This window comes from Heliconius melpomene, chromosome 13, assembly GCF_056956725.1.
Source record: "Heliconius melpomene rosina isolate 202511_hmr_F chromosome 13, ASM5695672v1, whole genome shotgun sequence".
NCBI lineage: Eukaryota > Metazoa > Arthropoda > Insecta > Lepidoptera > Nymphalidae > Heliconius > Heliconius melpomene.
The window spans coordinates 7018266-7043062 of record NC_140401.1 but is presented as its reverse complement, the minus strand read 5'-3'; the positions used below and the strand labels follow the sequence as shown (position 1 = coordinate 7043062).

The following is a 24797-nucleotide window of genomic DNA, read 5'->3' as shown; positions in this document are numbered from 1 at the left end:
TAGAAAATTCTTTATTTTCAAATTGAATAGACAGACAAATATATAAATCATTTAGGCTGTTATAAAACAAAATACAATTGGAGGCAAAGAGAAGAGGCTGAAAAATACGTCATTTTTCAGTCCACTCGAAGTTTTCGGTGGCGCCCGAGGACCACTCAACCCAATTCTTTTCATATCTATGACAGCTGACATACTAGCGGGGTTTTTAAGAAACCTATTCATTTCGACCTCAAGATGTTAGGGAACTTAATAACGGGAGTCGGGTACCAAATACTGCGGCGAGTGAGGCGCATCATCATTACGATTTAATTTCGAGGGAAAACGCCTGTGACAAAGTCTACGTTGCCATTATACTGTTCCACCTCAGAGGGTGTTTAATAAACAAATGACGCGGGGCCTCGTAATGATGTACCGGTCCTCTCTTCCCCGCCTCTCGCCTTGTAAAGCCTATTTTATGTTCTTTGTAACTGTGCGTACCGACGACCACACGGTAAGAAAACGAGACCATTAAGGGGACTTCTCTGATATTTATAAGGATATAATACAGTCAGTTTTATCACATCACTTCTAAGGGATTTCATGTAAATAACTATCCATTATGTAGATTAGTTGATGTAATTTACAGTTTGGTCTCATTTTGAGATTTCATCTTCTACTTCACTAGTAAATATTTCTCCTGACACATCTACATAAAGCGTAGTAGCGCTATTTTTTTTTCGGTATGAGTTTAAATCTAATTTCATTTTATAATTTTTTATAGAAATTTTATTTATATGGTCTGGTCTATGTTAAAAAATTTCGTCGTAATTCCGGGGCAGATTTTGATACCCAACACGCAATGGATAACAGGTGAGCTCTTTGTGGTAATTAGCAGAAAGTCAAAAGCTGTTCTGATTTGAAAGTGTGTAAAAAAATTAAGCATGAAATAAGTTTTAAATTGTAGAGCTTCGTTGTTTTTTTTTAATTACAAAGAAGATTAATTACTCTGTTGTATGGATAGTGAAAATATTATTTTTAAACCAGCACCTGCCCAAATACCGTGGCAATATCTTTTTTGTCTATCTTATAAAACATTTTAATACAATTATGACGAAATTTAAATGGTTTTAAATTTACATAATATAATACAGCATTTTTATGAAAAGCAAAAACTGGTTTAAAGTTCCTTTATTTATGTTACCAACTCATTATTATACTTAAATTTAATTACAAACTAAAGAATCATTAATATTAATCGGAACAAAAAACAATACAAAAGTAGTACGGAAAATAAATAAACATAAAAATAAATAATACTAATTCATAATTGATAAACGTAAAGCTCATATGAAAGTCTTAAATAAGGGGGAAACGTATTCCGAGTCACGCGTCAGCATACATTGTTTACATTCCAACAAATGGAGTCGATGCGTACAAACATTAGCACCTGTCAGGGTGTCGCTGTCTTAATAATAGTATTTATAAGGAAAAGTCGAAACACGAAAATACAATTTGGTTGAATGTGGATGTTGTCACAGTAACGCGAGTTCAACATTAGGCGGGCGGGGCAGTCGCGTGCCGCCTTGCGGAGCCGCCTCGCGCCGCGCTTTCAAACTAAATTACACATAAATAATATGTATTGGTGACGTAGCAAATGATCGCTTTAATTATAGCTTATGCGTTTTGTTTCCTTGTTTTTGTTATTATGCATCATAAATCTCTATACGTTGTACATTGCGAATAGATTTCAGCTGTTTTTTTTTCTTATTTAATGTTACATTACCTTTAGAGACATGAATCGTAAATTTAGGTATTCATTAAATGATAATTGGATTATTTATGGATTTAATCGAACATATTACTATTATTTTAATATCATGATTATATATATTATGTTACTAAACAAATTAAAATATCTACACAGGTGTTATAGAAATACACAAAAAATATTCAAATATAGGTAGATATATTAATTTGTTGTGTAAATGTAACCTTAAGTTAATTGGAAACTAAAATTCAACATCTCATTAACCTCAACCATTCATTTTCTTTATATATATTTTTTACTTTCTCATATACAGACTTTTTCATTTATGTACATATAAAATTATTGACGTGAAGCGATCATCCATCATTGAAATATTAATACTGAACCTCTTATCAGTATTTGAGCGTGCATTCGATTAGGTAATGAAGGATTATCGGGCAAAAAGTAAACGTACGGAGTTCCACACACGTACTGTTCTTTAACCAGTCCACATGATTAATCGACGTTGTAGAGGATTAAAAGGGACATTGAATATTAAAGTAAAGTAGAAGTAAAGAGATTTTTTTTTAATTTTCACATTTTTATGTAATTTAAATATTTTTAATAATCCCTTATATCACCTTATTCTATATAATATAACCTACATTGTTAACAAAAATCTTTAATATGTAATTAAAAAAGACACCCTAATCTACACGGTCGTGAATTCAAGTCAATACATCACAAAGCAACCAGTTTTGGGAAGAAAGATAACAATGCGTCGAGAGGTCCGGATCTCATTTGAACAAATCGCTCGTCGTAGTAGCGGTCAGTTCACCAATAACAAGCACCACGTGCTATTGTACTCCCAGCCGTCATTAGACCGCTTCCGACCGCTGTCTCGAAGCGTTTGCGATCTTATTACAAGAAACGAAAGATTTAATGTTTATTTAGCACGCCTAAGTGACCCATATAACAATATTAGAGGGTCAAATAACAAATCCATAATAGTCAATCGGTTTCACAATCTTTAGTGAGGTTCAATGTGTATGGATCATTTGAAAGGCATGGTTTTGGACATTTTCTCCTGTGACGTTTACTAGTCACTATATAAAAAATAGAATATATATACCATGAAGCATGTTAAACAAATAAAACTTTTTACACTTTGTTTAAGTAATGCACAGCTAAGCTCGTTTCCTTCAAAGAAAAATAAGAAATTAAAGGTTTTAAATACACTTTATAATTAATTAGTCGCGCAGAACAAGTAGCTAGTTTAACTACGAAAATTAAAGTAATATTTGAATTTTATTCACTATTTTAAAAACTCAAGCCAACTGCAGAGCTGAGTAAACGCTTGTAAATTCTTACATGCTTTATATTATAGCCGCCATATTACAATGGTCTTTACTTAATAAAAAAATATTTATTTGGGTTGCTCAGGATGCTTGATTTTATAAGGACGTAAGCTATCAGTTCAATAGATAAATTAGATTTAGCGAATAAATGAAAAAAAATTTATAAGTAATAAAAATCTTAAGAGTTCTAAATCCTGACTGCTATTTTCATCTTACATAAATACTATTGCGGAAACGTCTCTGCCTAATCGTAAACGCACATAACATTACATTTGACTGACTCACATACCGTCAGTTAGAAATGATATAAATATTTCGTGTTATACTTTCATTAGAAGCAACTTTAAGGTATTTAGATAAGTTTTAATAAATTATTACCAATTCACAGAATCAGACCAGGAGATAGAGAAACGGGTGATAATTTATTTATGCCGGTCTATACATATTAATTGATTGAACAGCATATAAAAATGATATCCGACTCTATGACGTAAATGCTACGACACAATTTACTTTGTAAAGACCCCAAAACTTAATACGATCATGAAGAACTTTACTATCTCCTTATTTAATTCAGCAGCTACCATAATAAAACACGGGACAGTCGTTCTCGAGAGCAACGCAAACTCGGACTTGTTGCACCTAAGTTAATTAATCCAGAGCTACATCAGATAAAGTCTGCCGTCCTTAAAGCCACCTCGGAGTATAGTTATTGATGGTACGGTTAAATCTTGACCCAAAGTAAGTTTCGGTTATCGCGCCGTCGACGTTTTACTTTGAGATATTTATCTTGTGCTGTATTCAAGTTTGAAGATCTTGCGTTATCTCATCCAGTTATTTGGTTTATGAGGCAATGGACTTTACCGTAATAGTAGGTATCTTTGATTGAGCGTGTTTGGTTATTTGCACGTTGTATATCTTTAGGATATCTTGTGAACTTTATGTTTTAGTATATAGATTAAATTCAATTCTAATTACATTATCATCTCAAAAACATTACAGAAATTAATAAAATTTAGGCTGATTAGATGAATAAGGATGTGTGACAAGAACCTGTTTGGTCTTGGCTGAGTCAAGCAAAAGAGAGCTCATGTAGATTTCACCCCGCTTCTTTAATCAAAATATATGTAATGCGGAAAGCGTTGACTGTGTTTCTTGTGAATTTACGCAGGAATGTTTTTTGTAGATAAAGAGTGTGAGCGACGCGATTAACTGGAAAGCGATTCCTGACATTTTGCCCGCTTTGTTTACCGCGGTTCACATAGTCTACTTACGGGGCTCGGTTGTCACGTAACCGTTATCAGTAATTAAATAAAATTATAAAGAAAATGTACATTTCTCCTTTTTTTTTTCACGTATTATATGCTTTTATCATTTCGTTATTAATCTAATAATATATAAAACATACATTTTCGGTTAAATTCATTATTTATAGAAATTAATAAATTACATACCATATAAAAATTTACGATGTTGAAACAAAAAACACAGAGTCTCAAATAAATATTCTAATAAAGCCATAAATTTATTTAAGAACTCATAAAAACCATATATCTAACAATGCTACTAACTGACGCTAATTTGTCTTTAATTAAGTTTAGGCGTTGTAAATAGTCATAAAATACAATTTCAGAACAAAAATGATTGCTTTCGTAATAAAATGCCAATCAGACTTAATTCACAGGACTCTCGTGGCGCAGAGGCACAAGCGCGCGACTGGAAACGCGACAGGTTGTTGGTTCGATTCTCACTTGAGTAAAAATCATATTTTCATTTCTACGCTCTGCTATAATAAAGGAAACTTAATTCTGATGTAGAAGTGTTAGAAGAATTTGTGAGAAAAAGTCGTATAGTTTTATTTAATTTTCCGCCAAAACAAATTGCAAGGTTCTCTTCTGCAACTACACAATGCCTCGAATTACGATGAAAAGTGAAGAGCGATATGTATTGACACTAAGTTGTCTCTGCCCACGATTTTCGGGATAAAGCGTAAAAAAATATAATAATTATAATGACGAATGTTATAAATTAAATTAGCATGCATGACAGTCGGATACCTCATAAAACTGCTTCCAATTTATTTTATGTTCCTACGTACATCAAAGTCAGACCTAGGATATTAGCCTGTTATGTCAAGCATCCGTAGGTAATGAAATGACATTCTTAGCAATATTATGACTGAAAATTCTGTTAACGGTGGTAATACGATTTCATATTTATTTTTCTTATTTCTTTTTATTTATTTTATGAAGGTTCCATGTCTCAAAAGATAAAAACAAAACTCTGATGGGATCACTTTGTTGGCCGTCTGTCCATCTGTCAAGATCATTTATCTCAAGATCGCGAGGAGGTGTCAAGCTGAAATTAAAAATAACTAATCCCTCAAATGGGAGTCGAACCCACCTCTTACACCTCATAGCGTTTACATTTAGCTATCCCACGGCCTCATGATGTCATCAATATACTTTATATGCCTATAATCCATTCCATATTTTTGCAATCATGAAGTTATAAAAAAGCTTTAACGATTACACTTACTGATGAGGTTTCTCTTACTTTGTTTGCAATTAACCGCCGCCATTTCATCTTGCTTAGAACTTCCTATGTTAATTAATGTTTGTATAACGTAAAGGTATTCAAAGATATTTAATATGCTAACTACGGAATTCAATCTGTGTATGATTCTAACTAAAATCGCCTCCAGAAAAATTATATTTTTATGTAATATTTTATATATAATTTATATTTAGAAATATTATATAAAGCTTCGATTCGAAGCTTCTGATATTATTGTACAGTTTTTATATTAATTCTAATCATACTCTAGCAGCGTTACTTCACTATATCGTTACTTACTGCTTGACGTTAAATAATTCTTTATTATATGAAATTTATTTCATCATTGCTAAACTTTTGAAATAATCTAGCTTTAGCTAAAACTCAGTAAATTGGCTTGGCAAAAAGCCTTGCGGAATAAATATCTGCTTTATAAAGCAAATATGATGGGCATACCATATGAAGCTTATTTTTTGAACTATTTATGGCAAGGAGTACTAAACAAAGCATTGTATGTTTTTATCGGCAAAACCGTAAGCCTTTTAGTCTATTGTCCGCCTGCAAACAATCAACACAAAAGGTAAATAAGAAACTACCTATCAAAGCTCGTGCACCTCACTCGGTAGTATGCAAATACATGGAATAACTACCAACCCAGAATATCTTTATTACTAATTTCAATGAGATTAATATATTAAAGTTCAAATAGCCTAATAAGTTAAGTCCGTAACGCCACCTGGCGACTGCTGAAAATATAAATGATATTACCATAAAGTTAATAGAAACAGAAAACTTAAGTGATAGACCCTCGCCATACCTGAACCCTTCCAGTGTAAAGTCTTAAGGCGAACTTAGTTCAGTGCGCTATCCGGCCGGCTCCCTTACATCTGCGACGCCCATAAGTAAAGTTCAAATGTTGAAACAAGGGAATGAAATACGAGTTCTAATTAATGCTTATCCACATGAGAATATTAAGGGCGCTGAGATGTAGACAGCAGATATGTGTCGACGCGCACCTTCCACCTATGACGTATTCTGGGTAATTAGAACACCCATTGCTTTATATGGAGGTAACTTGTAGGTAAACGTCAGCGACTCAATAATTTTGAATATGATTACGTTGATATAATATTATAATATATCCTGTCGAGTGGCGCTATAACGCGCAGGGGTGGGTGTTTTATTGAATTCATTAAAATTATTTAAGCACGTTTATATCTAACTTTTTGATACCTTTGGGTTGAAAGGATTTAAATACACTACGATGAACAGAAAACTTCAAACTTTAAATGTACTTAGCTCCCACGCAAACAAATATTTGTCATTTGGCAGTAAGTATATTTTTTGAAAATATACCGTATGAGTTGATATAACCTAAAAATACAAACATTAACAAAAACTCTGAGCTCGTTAAAAATCTGTGGGTAAATTCGAAAATAATTTTTACATTGTTAAAATTTTGTGATCCAAACAATGTTGCTTACATTATTTTGTATGCAAAACATTCCCGAACGTTACTCGCTAAGTTTAACGCTGTGCGTATTAATTGAATTTATTCATCAAACGATTTGTTCACGTTTTTAGGCCTTTTGTTGCTTTAACAGTAAATTTCACTAATTGTGATTGTGTTTAATTGTTTTATTTATTAATATTTTACTAAAGGATGTAAATAAGGAGTTATTATTATGCTTAATTAAATAATTGAACATAGAGAAACGAAAAAATCAGCTTCACGGCAGGGTAGGCAGAGGGAACCTAGTGTTAAAACACTCCGTTGCCACTTTCTGCCGAATTCTGAAGGTCTTGCGTGTTGAGTGGCAAAACTCAACGCCGCGCTTAGCCTCGACACCAGAGCGAAGAAATGGAAATATAAATAAATATTTCACTGCCTCGAATGGGGATCGAACCCCCAACCGTCGCGTTAAAGGTAAAAATATTTACTAAGCATGAATAAGTATTAATCGATTAATTTCCTACGTATTGAGCGGCTATACTGGAGTCATGTTAATGTGTAGAATTATTTTATTGTTGTTGCTCACGCGATATAAATAACTTGAACATCTCATATGTTACCGTTACTTTATTGAAAATGCCTATAAAAACCTATATCTATAGAAAAAAAGTTAAACAAGTAAATTATTTGCTGTTAAAGTAATAGGTTAACCTACTTACATATTCTGTAACATATAATAGTAAGTTAAAGGTTCATTTTCATTCTTTACAGCGCAACCTTACATTTTCATAATAATTTTATACACCATAAGCGTACTCCTTTCAGAGAAATGCATTTAAGTTTTTAAGTGAAAATACTTTTACTTTGTACACAAAGTACCTACCTATAAAAGTGTCCAACCACGCAATTAACACAATTCCAAGTTTCTGTGACGGTGCCGAGATAAAAATGGAAAAAGTAATGGATTGATGTCAAACTTGCCGTGAAAAATTTTAGTCAATGGGGGAGATAATTTTCTCGGAGCAACGAGAACGAGTGTTCTATAAAATTTCAATGAAAAATTGTCGCCGCGTTGCGGTCTCGAGGGCGCTCGGTCGGTCGAAGTTGCCGCGGTCATTTTGCGGTATTTGATTTATATGAATATTTATTAGCCGATTGAAAAACAATGATGGTATTTAATACCACACCATACAAAGTAGACACTGAATCACGAGTTCTAAGCACTTTACAATATATAACCCTACAGTTACATATGATAAGTCAAACTGAATCAATTGAAATAAAAAATTAAAGTTATTGAATGAAATTCCACTTAAGAGAGTTGGCTCGTCGCGCAGAGACTAATAAAACCGCGTCCTGAAAGCCGTGATATTTAAATGTACCACGGGCACGGTGCCGCCGTCGTCGCTGGCGACAATTCAATTACAACTAATAGCCTCTGATTCATGTTTGTATTGCTAATTAGTAGCCGACTCAAGTTTTGTCAGTCTTCAGTCGCAGCTCGTATACTGTCGGTTGTACAAAATATTGTCTTGTTTATTCATGGTTTTTAACTCAAACATTTCGGTTTATCTTTCCGCTTAATTAATGTTTACGTTGGTACATGTTATGCACCAATTCCAAAGGTGCGGTAAAGTTTCGTAAGCGAATCTGTATTCGACCACAAATCCTTAAGCACCTACGGATTGGAGGAAAATTCAATAAAAACAATGTCTCGTGAAAGTTAGATAAGCCGCGGCTAACCTTTACCGAAACTAGCATTCGGTCCAATAGCGAAACTTGTAAATCCTTGTGTAGAACCGCAAGGTACACGCGAAACGGGAATTAAGAGGCAGCTATTTGAGGTTGTCTTTTACGACATACCATCATGTCCCAAACATCTTTGGTAATTATCATAATACGAGTATTATGTATATTCTGTCTATTTATGATGATTGTTATATCAAAATTAAACGTCTTAGGAGAAGTAATCATACAAAAAATTCTAACATACTTTAGTTATTTATCAATATATTCGACGTAACCGTTTTAACCCAACACCTAAGAATAGTAATTAAAAAAGTAAATTTTATTTACTTAATTAGTGTAAACAAAAACATTAGCTACTGTTCTTGCCTCGCAGATATAATAAAATGCAATTACCGAAGCCAATATAAGATCGAGATAGAATACATACTAGTACACACATATACTCGTATATATGTCTTAAGTACTTAATACCAGGACCGTAGAGGCGCGCTGGTATTGCTATTGTACCGGCAGTGAAGCGGGCCACTCCAACCTGTTGCTCTGAACTATTTTATTAGCACGAGTGTGTCGGTGGGCCATTCTTTACGGCTCTTTTGTTAGCGTGGCGTTTAGTTCACTACTACTGATGGTTGCTGCTGCTCTACGACTGTGATTGGCTCGGTCTATAACGCAAACAATTGGAATATTTTCAGTTTGTGCCGCTCTTTTGTCTATTGTCGTTCGTTGTTTGTGCTTAAATTCCAATATTGTCCTGTTCATGCGCTGAAAAGATTTTTGTGATATGACATTATTGCTTTTCGGTATTATTTTCCAGTTATAATTGATATTTTTCTTATCTACGTCATAAATTTTGACTTACTTTTCAATTGGAAATTCGGAAATTACAATTTGTCAAGTCGTAGTCAATCCGTATTGTTCAGCTGAAGTCCCGTATGTCAAGGTTGTCATCCAGTCAGACGACAACACGGTCCCAGCATAAATTGAAGGCTTTGCAAATGCAATGCTGGGAATTTCCCTCAGGGCTTTCAACGAGAAAAAAATGGATTCATCTGATTCTTCCAATACTTCATCCATAATTTGATATTTGCTATTACCTCCAACTACTATTTACAGAAGCAATTTGTAAATCTATTTTGTAAAGAATATTTCTTTATAGGAATAATAATACGAATAAATAATAATAAAATAATAATATTTTTTTAATGTAAGTGTGATTTTCAAATAAACTACATGTTGTGCACTTTAAATTTCGTTCATTTCAATTTATACTCTACATAAAATTCTCTAAATCTTGTTTTACATTAGGATATCGTTTAAAGTGAAAACTGTTCTGTAATCGATGCTTGCTTTAACAACTTCACTGACTGAACTCAATAAAGCACAACGAAGAATTTACTCGCTTTGACTATACGCGCTTAAATATTAATTAAATTGAACTTTTTACTAGTTTCTTTTACCGTTTCGGTAAAATATAAACACTGATACTATCAAACTTTAATTGAATTAAATTTGATTATGTATATAAAAATAAACATTATGGGTACTTTTCATTTCAGTGTCAATATAAATTACTAACTTATAAACCTTCTAACATATTTTAAAACTGCACAAAACCAAATACTGTTCAATAGTCCTTAGCGATGTAAATAGAATAATTGAACCCCACTCCATAGAATAATTGTTTATAGGTTCCCTGTAGTCGTACTACGAGTATGATGTGGTTATTTGCAGTGATCTCTCTAAGCGGTCCCATTTGCACGCAACTGCACTCGCTAGGATTGCAATGTCATCACACCTCAGTGGCTGTACGTGACCCTATCTTCACTTATCCCTAGACACCTGCTTTACGAATTCTATCATAGTTTCCACTAACATTTTATTATATAGTATTGTAAAAGCTATTATCTTGCATTACAGTCGTTTTCTTAGAGATTTAAAAACGTATTGAATAGTTTCTAACTGCATATGCGTCTGAATAAGTTGTCTACATTTGCTGAATATAATTGAGAATCTGTAATAAAAAGAAATGATTAACTGACGTTACACATCGTAGAAAAACTGTTTAGTCAGTGGCGCGTTGAAGGCATTCAGTATATAAATGGGGGCTTTCATTTGAAAAAAAAAACTCGGCACGGCACATCGCGTGATGAGATGGGATGAGCAATGCATCGATCGTGACGCTATACAACATTCCTTCCCGGTTCTCCTTTTATAGACTTTAAGACACAATACACCTACAGGTTTTTTGTTGCTGGTATAAATAATGTGACAAAAATGTAAAAACCTTTGTGTTGAGATATATGAGAGGTCTAGGTGACATAAGTACTATCAGCGGGCTAGTTGCTCCTCGGAAATAATATCTGCCCTTTTCTTACAGAGGACAAAATAATATTACGTGATTTATTTTTGTTTTATTTTTATCTAAAAACCAATCATTATTAAAGCTATACTTTACCTATATTTTATTTTATATATGTAATTTTCTATATGGGTCTCTGTTATGTACTACAGGTCGTTTTATGTATTTTTAAAATAGTCGCCTTTTTTAATGTATTAGTACGAGTCCAATCCTTTAATGGCCTGTAATGACCCAACAATTGCTTGTAACAATAAAATATGTAATATTCATTTCCAAGCAAACCACACTTTAGTTTTACTATCATAAACTTTAATTTCTACAAACTGTTAGACTATAAACCCAATTTTATTAAGCAATTATTGTGGTTTTACTTTTATTATGTAGATTACTTAAATTTCGAAACAAGTGGCTTTTAAAAATGAGGAATTCTTTAGTTTCTATTATCCTATTGTCTTCGCTTTCTTAAATGTAGCGAAGATGACTTGGCTTAGTTCATACTTTGACTTCAAATTAATTACAAATTTTCATAATAAATGATTTAAGAAGTTTAATTAAAGCAGGTAATGCCTACTTTTGTTTACAATCTGCGGCGTAGTCTGAACAATCTCATCTAACAATAACGAGATATAATTATACTGGGGAACTTTTTGCTGTGTTTTGACGGTAGAAATGTAATCAACGGATACCGGCTCAGCGGTTGATGTGATGCCCGTCTACCTTCATTATGATTGACATTTGGTGGGTTCATCGTTTTATTAAATAAATTCGTTTGATGTATGGAACCTTGCCAATATAGAGCGGGAAAGGTTGCTCTCGACTGGCCCTAAACAATAATTAAAGCAATATTCATCATCATACGTTAACACTCAAATATCTAAATCTTTATCTTTATCTTTCTATAGATATATTTACAAACATGTACTTACCTTATGTTGTCACACGACACGGCTGTGATATTGGCAATTCAGTGTGCAAACGTAGTTAATTATCGTTAACTTTAAATAACTATTCAAAATATATTAATATTTTCAATTTATGTCTCTGCATATTCGCCTTCATTAGACCATTATATTAGATATGCAATTTCAGTGCAATTTATTTGCTAACATTCCGTTAATTAAGCGTAAAGAAGCATCGCATCGGCTAGCCGAGTGGACGATCAGCCGGAAATGACGCAGAAAATTGCTCACCCTCACGTGGACGCAATATCCTACGACGACTTCCAATTATGTAGATTACATACTCTTATACATTGTTACTTACATTGCATTCTCAGTTTGTAAGAGCCTCTTGAGGTTTTTAAAAAATATATTTGTAAGTTCCCAAAGGTATACTACAGATGTTCCGCACGTAATAGTTACTCAAAAGAGCTGTCATATAACCATATGTTAGTCATATAAATAACCATTAGTTATTTCACGGACTTTATTGACTTTTAATTAAAAATCTCTTGCTTGATCGCTAACGATTAAAGGCTAAGCATATCTTCACATATTGTTACATGTAGAAACTATGAACAAAAAGCTCAAAAGTTTGTTTGCGGTTAGATGATTATTTAATTATAGAATTGATGTAAGTTATTGTCCTAACTTCTGAGGTAACCAACATAAAAAAATACAGTTAAATTGATAACCTCCTTGTTTTACAGAAGTCAGGTAATAAATGACTAAATATATATTACACCGAGTAGAATTTCAGTTAGTTAGAACATCGCTGCTGAAGATGAATAAATCTCATTTTTATTTTTCGTTGTATTTTCCTTGTAAAAAAGTTCCAAAGTAAGGTGAAACACAGTGCTTAGACACTCCGTCCCCCACATTTATTGTCATGTTCAGTTAAATAATTATTTTCTACTTTAGCACAGTAAAACAACAAAAGGCTTACAAGAAAATCTCTGGTTTAAGAACCTAATATAAGTGGTCTATCAACCTCTTGTAGTAATATGCATCCGAAACCACTATCTGCCGATAGTAGTTCCCTCGCCAAGATGTTTAGTGAATGCATATGTGAACCGTAGGGCAATCTGCATAATGAGAAGTCGGGGGTTATTGCGCGGATCGGTCCAAGTTGGCAATTTCTCGGCTCAATTGCTATAAGCTTGCATGGAGCATGCATTGATTCCTGAAAAGCCAGATTTTTGCATTGTTGTTCATATTATTTTTGTAATTAAAATTACAATTTATCATGAATGGCCTGCAATTATATAAATATTTTGTAAAGTACTTCACGTTCACAAAATTGAATTTATCAATTATAAAATACACTATTCAATATTTTCATTCCTTTGTTCTGATAACTCATCACGCAATGCCTTCGGAATTCGGCGGAAATCAAAAGGAACGGAGTGTCTTATTGGTAGGTTTCCGGGTTCTCTCTATCTATCCTGCTATGTGTGGGATTTGATACTTATTTTGTGTAGTATTACTTACTACTTATTTTGTGTGTTTGAAACAATTTTACCAAGTAATATCATTAAAGGATTAATTTAATTTTTTTTACAAGCTATTCGTATTTGACTATTATTTTAAACTTAAATAAAGCCTTTACAGTATTTGTTGTCGTACGTAATTATGTATATTGATCCAATTAAAGTTAATTTCATTGATATTACTGTTTAATTAATAATTACAAATGTGCTATATAAAAAAGGTATTATCGTTAAAGCAACAGTTCCACACATAAAATTTTTAGAGGACTCACGCCAATTGCCTATTACATTTTAGTCCTTGGGCGTTAAAGCCTACTGCCTACTTTTATCGTCGATTGGATATAAGTATCGAAAGTCGATAAAGGTAAGCTTTTCGTATGTTAGAAAATAGAATGTTGCGTTTCTATTTGCGTTTTTGCATTGGATTATTTTTTACAATTGTAAAACATCCAATACTGTAACAGTTTAGTAATGCGTTAAATACAGACAACATTTTTGCAATCAATGTTCAGATGGTTTATCCGTTTCAATAAATCAAGGGACCTCATCCCATAAAATTTAATATCGCCATGATATTTTATCACATCACTGAGCAGCAGTTACAAAAGGATCTTTGATATTTTTAAGACAGGTGATATCATTTGGACGACACTAACCCCTCCAATTACACTGCGATTGATGTCCGCGATCTCGCCCTGTCAGAGATCAAATTTCGTCCGAGAAAGACCACTTCACGCCTCCATCGCCCCGACTACTTTCTTTTATTTCCGCGAACAGACGTATCTGACATATTTCTCCGGGCCCACGTAGAGATATTTTATTGACCGGTTATTATTTTATTTTATAGACATCCACTCTTATTTCATAGGCTCTAAGAACGAGTTACGGTTTTTGTCGAGCGTTTATTGGAGCAAATCTTTTTGTGATTTCTAACACTTTTATTGAATAGAATCGAGGGCCACAGGATTGTCGTAAAGATTATGTACGATCCCATTGTTCATTTTTGTAAGAAAAATGTAAGATTTGGACCTGTTAGATTTTTTCGTATAATATAAATACGTATTATAATATTTCGTATTACAATATTTCACACCAAGACGACAGGGTGAAGTCACACCACGAAACATTAAATGAAATGAAAATAAAAAGCAAATAGTGTCCTGTAGTGTTTTCGATCAAAGAAAATTACGGAAGGTATGGAACCAGGCGCCAGCCCTTTTCTCTGTAGCCGACGCTGAAGCACTATAGAATCCTTTTCGTAGAAACATATCGTTCTTTTCTCCCCAAATTGCGGCTGTCCCGACGCGGCGGACACGTCCAGGTAATAACGCAATAAACCACTGAGAGCTTCCCCTGGAAAAGCGATCGAGTTTTCCCTGAATCTTTCCAAGAGTGGTTATCCGATTTTACCTACTTGAGTCATTTTAAAACAAACCTTATTTTATTAGATTTATGTTTGCTTTTGCTTTGCCGGATGTACGGTAACTGGTGTGCAATCGGTCAGGATGCTTGACCACAACGCCGTTTTTCGCGGTGCAGCGGCAACCCTGCGGCCATCACTTTGTGTAATTGAAAACTCGATGTGCACTTGTACCAAACACCCGCTTACAAATAAATCTTTTACGGCCCCGGAAATAATGTTTTATGTGTGGAGGGTAAGACTGTGGACTGCATCTGACTCGTTTGCTGTTGCGCTTTCATTTCAAATGCTAAAGTATTAAAACATTTAATACTTAATGTTATACATTATTTATTACCTTCATATAGGTAGGTGCTTACTTACTAATAGCAATAAATTAATATGCTCTAGAAACTTAATAAGTAGAACGAACATGTCGTGTGAAAACAACATATCATTCATCTTCGATACATTAATTATTACTTAGCTTGAATTAAATTCTACGTTTAAAGCTTTTGCAATATAGTTTCATTAAATATTTTTAAAAAATCATTGAGTTTTTAATTTCTTCGCTCGGGGAAAAGTGCGGCGTTGAGTTCTGCTACTTAACAAGCAGGTCCTCCAAAATTGGGCGGAAGTATGAAGAATAATACGGAAAAGAGTATTTTTTGTAATAAAACAGTACCAAATAAAAAGTAAAAAAAGGTATACTTATATATACTTTAGTTAATATGTAAATTAGTATTAGACGTCATTAGTAATGAGTACTCGTTGCTTACTCTGGTAACAGAAGTAGCGTTTCCACATGTAATTCTTAGTTACACATAAAATACGAAGAGTATTTTTTTGATCTCTGAAACAGATGTTCGCCTGTCTTTAGTAATCCATTAACTAATCCGATTCTACTAATGCACAAGCGAACTCGACAAAGCTCCAGTTTAAACCCAGAATAAGACTGTACGTAGTGTATACGAATCAAAATAAGGAGAATGTCCCTTTGGGAACAGTTTCTTCATTAAAATTACGTTGTTTTTTTTGCTTGATGCTAAGATTAATTATGTAATAAGGTTTTTTTTCTTGTTTTATTTTGAATGAGTAAATATAACCAATTTTACAGCACTGTTGTTCACTGTTGAAAAGATATCCTAGTCAGTCGTGGCGCAGGGGCACAAGCTGTAAACGCGACGGATTGTGAGTTCGATTGCCACTCGAGGAAATTAATAATCTATATATATAAAAGGACTTGTCCTCACTGACTGAGGTAAGACGCACGCACAGCCGTAACCGCTGTGCGTAAAAACATGAAATTTGGGCAGATGTTTACTTTCGCAAACTGGACATCCACTAAGAAGGGATTTTGAAAAATTTTAACCCTAAAGGGGCGATATAGGGGTTGAAAGTTTGTATGGAAAAAATTTTAAATCGCCACCGTTTCTTATAAAATTGAAATTTTGATTTTTAAAAGTATTTAATTGAATACGTGTTTCAACGTTTTCAAGAATTTTCCCCCTAAGAGTACAAATAAGGGGTTGCAAGTTTGTATAGGTTTTTTTTAAATCGTCACCAATTTTCATAAAATTTGAAATTCAGACTCTTAAAAGTATTTAATTGAACACATGTTTCATGGTCCTCTAGAATTTTTCCCCTAAGGGTGCAAATAAGGGGTTGAAAGTTTGTATAGTTTTTTTTTTAAATCAGGACCAACACATGTATCATGGTTTATTAGAAGTCACCCCTAAATACGCAAGTGAAGCTGCGCGCGTCCGCTAGTATACAATATTTTCAATTCCTTGCTCTGCTAACGAAGAAAGGCAAGGAATGGCTCCAGAATTCGGCGGAAGGTGAGCAACGGAAATATCGTAATGCGAACGGAGTGTCTTAATATTAGGTCTCTCTAATATGTACGGGATCCAGTTTTCCTCTGCCTAACCTGCTATATAAGCGATACAGTATGAAACTAAAAAAAAATATTAAATCCACAAGTATCGTTACATCGTAATACATTTCTACTAGGGATAAGCGGCATTAGTCAAATATATAGGCGTTAACTAATGTATTTCTTTTCTGTGACTTTTGCTCTATTCAAAAAATTATATTGTTAACGTTTACTAATGCTAATAATGATTACGGTCAGTTCAATTTTAGTATTATTTGACTGAAGTAAAAAACATAATTATGCCACGTTTTAAACAAAATAAATATGTATTAAATTCCCTATTTATTGTTCAAACTGCCACTTTCATAGGAAACATTGTTTACGTAAGTAAATATATATTAAAACTGAATCAGAATGCAATGTAACCATGTAAATTTAAACAAAATATTTATATACCAATGCCTTTCAAAACATATACATGATGTAAAATAGGTACACGTCAGAGCTATTTTGTTTTATTAACAACATATTGATTTTGCTATAAAAGGTATAAATTTATAAAATAAAATAAATAAGTTACAAAAATGTATTCCTCATTTCGTGTCCCAATTATAATATTTAGCGTGAACATTTTTTAAGTTGCTAAAGTTTATTACCAATTTGTAAAAAAAATATATTTGAGCAAAGTTATACTATAGTATATTAGTTATCTATATCTATACTTATAATAAAATCTCTTATTATCTGTGCGTTTGTCCACGCTTATCTTTTTTTTTCTTTTTTTTGGATTCGATACCATTTTCCGCCGAATTCTAAAGTCATTGGTCATATTGAATATTTCATTTCCTTGAATAAGTATCAAACCCACTGTCGCGTTTGAAGTCAATTCAAAGCCAGTCGGGGCGCCGTGTGCCTAATATTTTAACGAATATTGTTCGACAAAATTCCGATAAATAACTGTTTTATTGAATTAGTCGAAACTTTACTTTTCCATATAGGTGTAAATATTGTTTTTAAAATTATAAGTATTATTATATAAAACAAAAGTAATGCAGATTAGTAAAATAATAATTATTTAGTTCAAGCGGGCGAAGCCGAGCGGGTCGCTAGTACATAATAAAAATCGTCTAAAATATTTGTTATTAGGTCGATAATCGACGCAAAATATGAAAGTCTAGGGTAAAAGGGCACCTTTAATTAAAGACCCCGCTTTGTCAACCGCTTCTTTTAATTTTGATGAATAAAGAAAATTATCTATGTGGCAGCGTAAGCTCTTACAATGATTTATTTAGTAAGTTAGCGGATGCTCGAAGACATCGCGCCCTTTGAGCAAATAAATCTGTTCATAAATTATTTTGATATGCCTAATTTAGAAAGGAAGTTAAGTATTTTCCATTTAGTAACTATTTTAAATTGTTATTCAAAATACATTATTCTCAAACTAGGTATTTTCATTATTCGAGTTACCTAGCAGTATTGTGAGCAACTTTGTGTAATATTGTTGGTTTATTCATTATACTAATTTTGTTTTCATTTATTACAGGTAAGCTGTTCAAACGTTTTAAAGGTTGTGTTGGTAAGTCATTTTAAAATAGTTATGCTAAAGGAACACAAAAAACATTTCGTCAACTAAATATTTCGTAGAGCTTCAGTCGTAGCCGTATGTAGCAACGTAGCCCCTTCCATAGTAAATCATTTAATCTCTTTACAATGGTCCAACGTCATAAATTTGACATCTGTGACTTTTTTATTACTATATTCGAAAACGTGTCCCTCCCAACGGTATGATAAAATCGTGTTTTATGAACACACCTCTCGTACGTTCATTATTTTACCTTTTTTGAAATTGAAATCTAACTATAAAGCTTTAGCAGCTGGACAAAAAGAAAAGAGAACAAAGTAAACCTATTATGTATTAATATTGTCATAAAATTCTATAGCAAATACATTCAATTATAAAAAATCGATACAAAAAAATGCAAATGTGCTGCGAATAAAAAAGTTAAAAAAGGCTATTGTTGAAAATATTGGGAAAATTTTCAATATTCAGATTCAGATACAAAAGATCTGAAACGGGAGGTTAATGTTCATATTGTGATTTCTATGTATTTTCCTTGAAGTGGTTCTATTAAAGGTCGCAATGGCGAGGGTCCCCGATGAATAGATAATATCCATTCGTTTCAGACCCTACCATGAGTTGACGATTCTGCGAAATTGCAAACAACGCTATTATATTGTATAGAATTTGTGTCATTATATCACTTATTCGGTCTGTTTTGTATTGGGACATCTTGAAGTGTATTAGTACTTTTCAAAATTTTGTTATCTTTTTTAATAGTAATAAAATTCCTTTTTCTCTACACGAAATATCAGTTACGTGATATACACGTTTATAGATAAATTCTAATTGTTTTTTTTTTATTAAATAAACATTAAAAAAATGTATGTAACTTGATAGTGACATATTACAAGACATTAATTTAAAAATCTTATTATAACATATAACAAACATATATATCGTAATAAATGTATGCGAGTATGTATATCCCTTTTATATGGTAGTACTAAAAGAATGATACCACTCTTTACTACCCTTCAATATTCGTCCCGCCCATCTAACCTTATCATTGTAGCTCATTGTAGCCACTATCGCAAATTAACTATCTGTGAGACCGTTCCACAAAATGACTTTTAGAGAGTCAACTCGTATTTTGTTAGGATAATGAACGATTTGTAATGGGATAATGGGAAGGATATAAGCCTTGTTTTTATGTATGGAATTATTAAATATTATTTTTATTAGAAATTAAAATTTAAAAAATTATAATAAATTTGGATAGATATCAATTAGTCTTGTGTTTATGGCCAATCTCCAAAGAGTCTGGTTTGAATTTCACTCTGTTCATATTTTATCTAAAGGTAATTTCAATCTATTTATAACCTTAAGTGTCTATATAACCTAATGTCTGTTGAATGAATGAATGTTAAAGATACGTACCCGCGTTATGTCCGAAATCGACACTGGAATGTCAAGTTGTACACCGATGTAGAAGACTTAGATGCTATTTTCTTTATTTTCCACAACGTTGAATTTCACTTTGAACTAAGCGTACAAGAGCCTGTTTAGTCAATAGTATCTGTGAACTACTTAATATCAACAATATATATGTACATGTTGGTGAGATTAGGTTATTAAAAATATGTTTATGTTTCTTAACAAGTAACGTAATATAAAGGTATAAACATTAAGTAATTCAGTTTATTACAGTAACATATGTATATACGACAAAATTTACTAGCAATATAACTTATGTAATGAAGCAAACAAATCAAGTCCAAGACAACGGCAGGTAACGGAATCGTGTCTATCCATCGTAACGACCCGAGAACTTATCGTAGGTAATGAAAATACACTCTCCTTTATTGCGACACTCTTAATACTGATTTTTCTTTTCTCCAACTCCTACATTTTTATGCTCATCCCCGAAACTTTTGCAATCCACTTATATCAACCGTGAAACGCTAAGCAAATATAAAAAAGTTTCAATGTTTAATCTTAAGGCTTTAAGGATTTACCATTGAAATATCTTTCCTTCGTTTGATTTTAATAATAACGTTGGGACATCATTTTTATTTATATAGGACTTAAGAAACACGTTTGCAATCTACAGTCTTATAACTTCATATTTTATCTCTACCTCATATGAGTTCGCGGTGTACTGTAATACGGGGAAATTTATTTGGTAAAGCTCACCAGTGACTTCGATTCGCGGTTTTCTTGGAATATTTAAGGGGATAAATCTCAGCTTTGAAAATTATTTGAAGTAGCTTAATGTTATAAATATAATTAATTTTTTTTTCACGTTTATTAAATTAGTTAATAGTATCTACGTACATAATTTTATATTGGAACTCGTTTGATTTGTGTTATTAAGTCCCTCACCAGTCTTTATAAAATAGTTTGTTTTTATTTTAATCTAATTTATAATTTATTTTTATTATTTACTTGGTTTATTCTGTTTTCTTTCTGTTTCCAGTTTGATAAATAGATGAGCAAAATAATTTCGCTCGTCCTGCAGCTATATTTGTAGCCTTCAGCAATGAGGCGCGTTGGGAATTCTTATCTACGTAACGCAGCACTTTGATTACAAAAGAAAGGAATATTTCAAGAAGCTTTCGCGTGCTTTGTGTTTTCTGACGCATGTGTATAATTTATGTGTGAAATGTATGGTGTTACGGCGTAGAGGCACTTCTGTTTTATCTTCATACATTATTTAGTAATGTGCCGAATTTTCAAGATAGATCTTTGAATAATCATAAAAGTGAAAATATTACTAAGTATATTACTGAAATAGTCAGTACTACTCGATTAATATAATATTCGATAAAAAATATTAGTAAAAAGTTACTTTTGTAGATTTGGCCATTAAATAAAGCTATACTTTACTATCAGTTCCATGATTTTAAATTAGTTTAGAAATATACATTATACAAAGTTCCAGACATTATCCAAAACTTATTTTGATTATTGAAATCGTGTCTGAATCGATCGCATCCTCTCATCCCTATCTCTTATTCATAGGCCCATGAATACTTAAATTCAATCGAAAGAATACCGTAACTAGTAATTACTCTTTCAACTGTTTGCTTTATAGGATATTAATACATAGTTTAATATTTATTTAGTAAAACTCAATAGATTAATTATTTCACATACATCATGTATATTAATAAAAAAACAGGAGAACTACAAGCATTTAATAATTCATAAATAAATTGAAATTGTTATTGGCTGTCGAAAATCTAAATTGTATTTCAATTTTCCATATATTTCATATTGATGTAAACATTGTATCCAAGTAGCTAGCTGTTTTCTACGGAATTGTGATATATTTACTGTTCTCGATTTTATAGTGTTCTTCCTCTCATACCTTCCAAGAACTATAAAGGCAGTAATCGTAAAATTTGTAGCGCTTACATTTGGTAAATGTAAGGAGCACTATCAAAGCACGATAGGTACTCCGAATTCTTTTAGTGGATCATTTTGTAAGTTTTCCTAACAGTTATAGCTTCATTCCTTTTACTTAGATTAATTAAAATTCATATGTAATATTTTTTTTGTAGTTTTTTTTTCAGCTTTACGCTATATTCCGCACTCAGCAGGGTAGGCAGAGAGAACCCATTGTTAAGGCACTCCGTTCCTCACTTTCTGCCGAATTTTGGAGGCATTGCGTCGACACCAGAGGGAAGAAATAGTAATATAAATTTAAATAAATATTTCATATTCTCGAGTGGGGATTGAACCCACAACCAGTCGGTTTTACACTCTGTGGTCTGCGCCTCGACTGGCTTAACTTTTTGTAGATAGAAAATAGATAGAAATTTTTGTAGGTAGATAGAAAAATAATGACATATTTTAAATCGAAATTTTCAATATAGTCAAATATAGTAGTAACAACTTAGTAAAATGTAACACAAACTTCTTTTCATATTGATTTATGTAAGTGCTATAATGGTACAGATGTCATAAGCTAAACGATGCACGTGTTGACATTCATTAGACTGACGAGCGCAGCGTTGAGTTCTTATGTTATTTGCATCAAGATTAGATAAGTTATCATTCATTTAACGCTTTTAACGTTTTTAACCTCAAATTGAATCAAATTTAATGTTTTCTATTATGATTCATATTCAATTATAAACATAATGTTGTAATATACTTTTTAAAAAAACTTATAAAAAAAATTATGAAACGGGATTAGAACCCGCGCAGCCGAATAATAATTTGAAAATAGTACCTACATATATATATATATATATATATATATATATATATATATATATATATATATATATATATATATATATATAATCTATGTTCAAATATTTTTCATTGCACTTATAATATTTACTAATCTTCTGAATTCGAAATTCTTCTTCTGATATTTGAATTCGAATTATATTGAGTAACATTTATACAAGGTAGCATTCTAAAAAAAATATGTAAAAAAACATAGAATTATCAGATAATGACATTCAAAAACCCCCCAAAATAACACTATAATCGATATCACCTATTATTGGACTATAGCAAATCGGCAAACGGCTATTAACGTGCATTCCTAGACACGTAGGTGTCAACAGTCAAGCGTAGCAACGTGCCGACGTTCATTAGCGGGATGACGCTGCGACACCGGAATCAAATCTTACCACAAGTGAACAATGTATGGCGTAATTGACAACCGTTTCGAATATTTCCCTTGTATTTCTTTATTAATTGGATGTATTTTATATTTTTTCATAACATTTTATTAAGGAATAAGAACTGAATTATCTATCTATTAATAACTGTAGGAAATAATTATAATGCACATTAGTAAAATGAAAAATATAAAAAACACACACATACAATTTTCCATATTTATATTGTATCTACTATACAATTTTCAATGTAAATAACCTAATCTTTGTGAATATCACCTTCAACTATTCCTATATAAATCGTGTCCACGTAAAATAAACAAAAATCTACTGTATATTTTTATACCCATGTACGTAGATACAATGTATGCAACATGATAATATCATCTACAAATAATAATTATACAGAATAAAACATAATTGCCTAAATCGACATTTATTTGAAATACAAAAAAAGATATGACAATAATTTCTAAAAATAATATCTAATATAAAAAATAGGATCGCAAGCACAATATTAGTTTGTTATAACACCTCCGCTCCACTGATCTGCGAGACTCCTTCCACTGAAGTATTGTAAGCTAACACGAGCAGGAAACTATATCTGATTTCATTTCCAAATGGCTGATCGGCGATCTACAAATTGTATGTTTTGAGTGCCGTCTTACTGCGATAGATGATAATCCTGCTAGGTGTATATGTGAAAGTTTGTAAGGATGTATGTTTGTTTCACTTTCACGCAAAAAGTACGAAACGGATTTAGGTGAAACATTATAGCTTATGAATCAAAGCAATAACTAATAACAATAACTTTAAACAGGTGAATGCGTATTCGTGTCGCTAGTTTAAAATAATATTAAAATACTATGAAACTTTTTTTTTTTGGTGAAAGTATTTCTGATTTATTTTTTACAAATTTAAATTATATAAATATAAAATTTTTACTATAATTACATAAATTCAAAAACGTATATTTTTAACATATAATTACCTCCATTTTGGGACGAATGCCTGTCCACCTTTGTCTATAGAAAAAAATACTACTTTGACATTTGACATGGACATTTTCGTACTTAAAACGTAGGTAGAATTAAATATTTGCGTTAGTCACAATGTCTGCCTTCGCGTAGTTAACATGTTTCTTTTATAAGTCATATTAGTATAATAATATTAGTATCAAAATATTGATTATAATTGTATTTAATAATTCTTAATATATTTTTCTTTCTTTCCTTCTTCCTTTTTCTTTACAGTGGAACAGAATATATAAAAACAGTGATATTTTTTTTATCGATTTTAAATATGGTGTTCAGTTTGCGTGACATTTTATCCAAGCTTCGATACATACACGATGAACGCGATAGTGTGCATGACAGTAATAATGAGGTAAGCTATTAATTAAATATATATTTTTGTTTTTCAATATACTCAGTAGAAAATGACCCAATATTGACCTAAATTAATAAAGTACCTTTTAGTAACAAATATATTTAAAAACCTAACCGAAATATAAACATAGCTACGTAAACAGCAAGCTATTTCATGACTTCCGATTTACGTGTATTCCAGTTCAATTCATCTTCAATCGTGATCCCTTTCTATATGAGTAGGTACGTATATTATCGACTCAACTTGAAACTTTAAACCCAATTAACCAATAGAAGTTCAATTTGATCTTATTAAGTCAAACTT

At 32.0% G+C, this 24797-nt stretch overlaps 1 protein-coding gene across 13 annotated transcripts in view; it reads left to right on the top strand.

Annotated features, from left to right (window-relative positions):
* Positions 1 to 24797, top strand: part of heph (polypyrimidine tract-binding protein 1 heph) — a 316994-nt gene that overhangs the window by 212097 nt on the left and 80100 nt on the right. The window contains exon 1 of one of the 13 annotated variants that reach the window (XM_085196824.1): positions 24225 to 24491. The exons of the other annotated variants lie outside the window; for them this stretch is intronic. Within the exon in view, the coding sequence (XP_085052950.1) occupies positions 24408 to 24491 (84 nt within the window). The 5' untranslated portion in view covers positions 24225 to 24407. Of the gene's footprint in view, positions 1 to 24224; positions 24492 to 24797 lie in introns of those variants that run through there. 13 annotated transcript variants of the gene reach the window in all.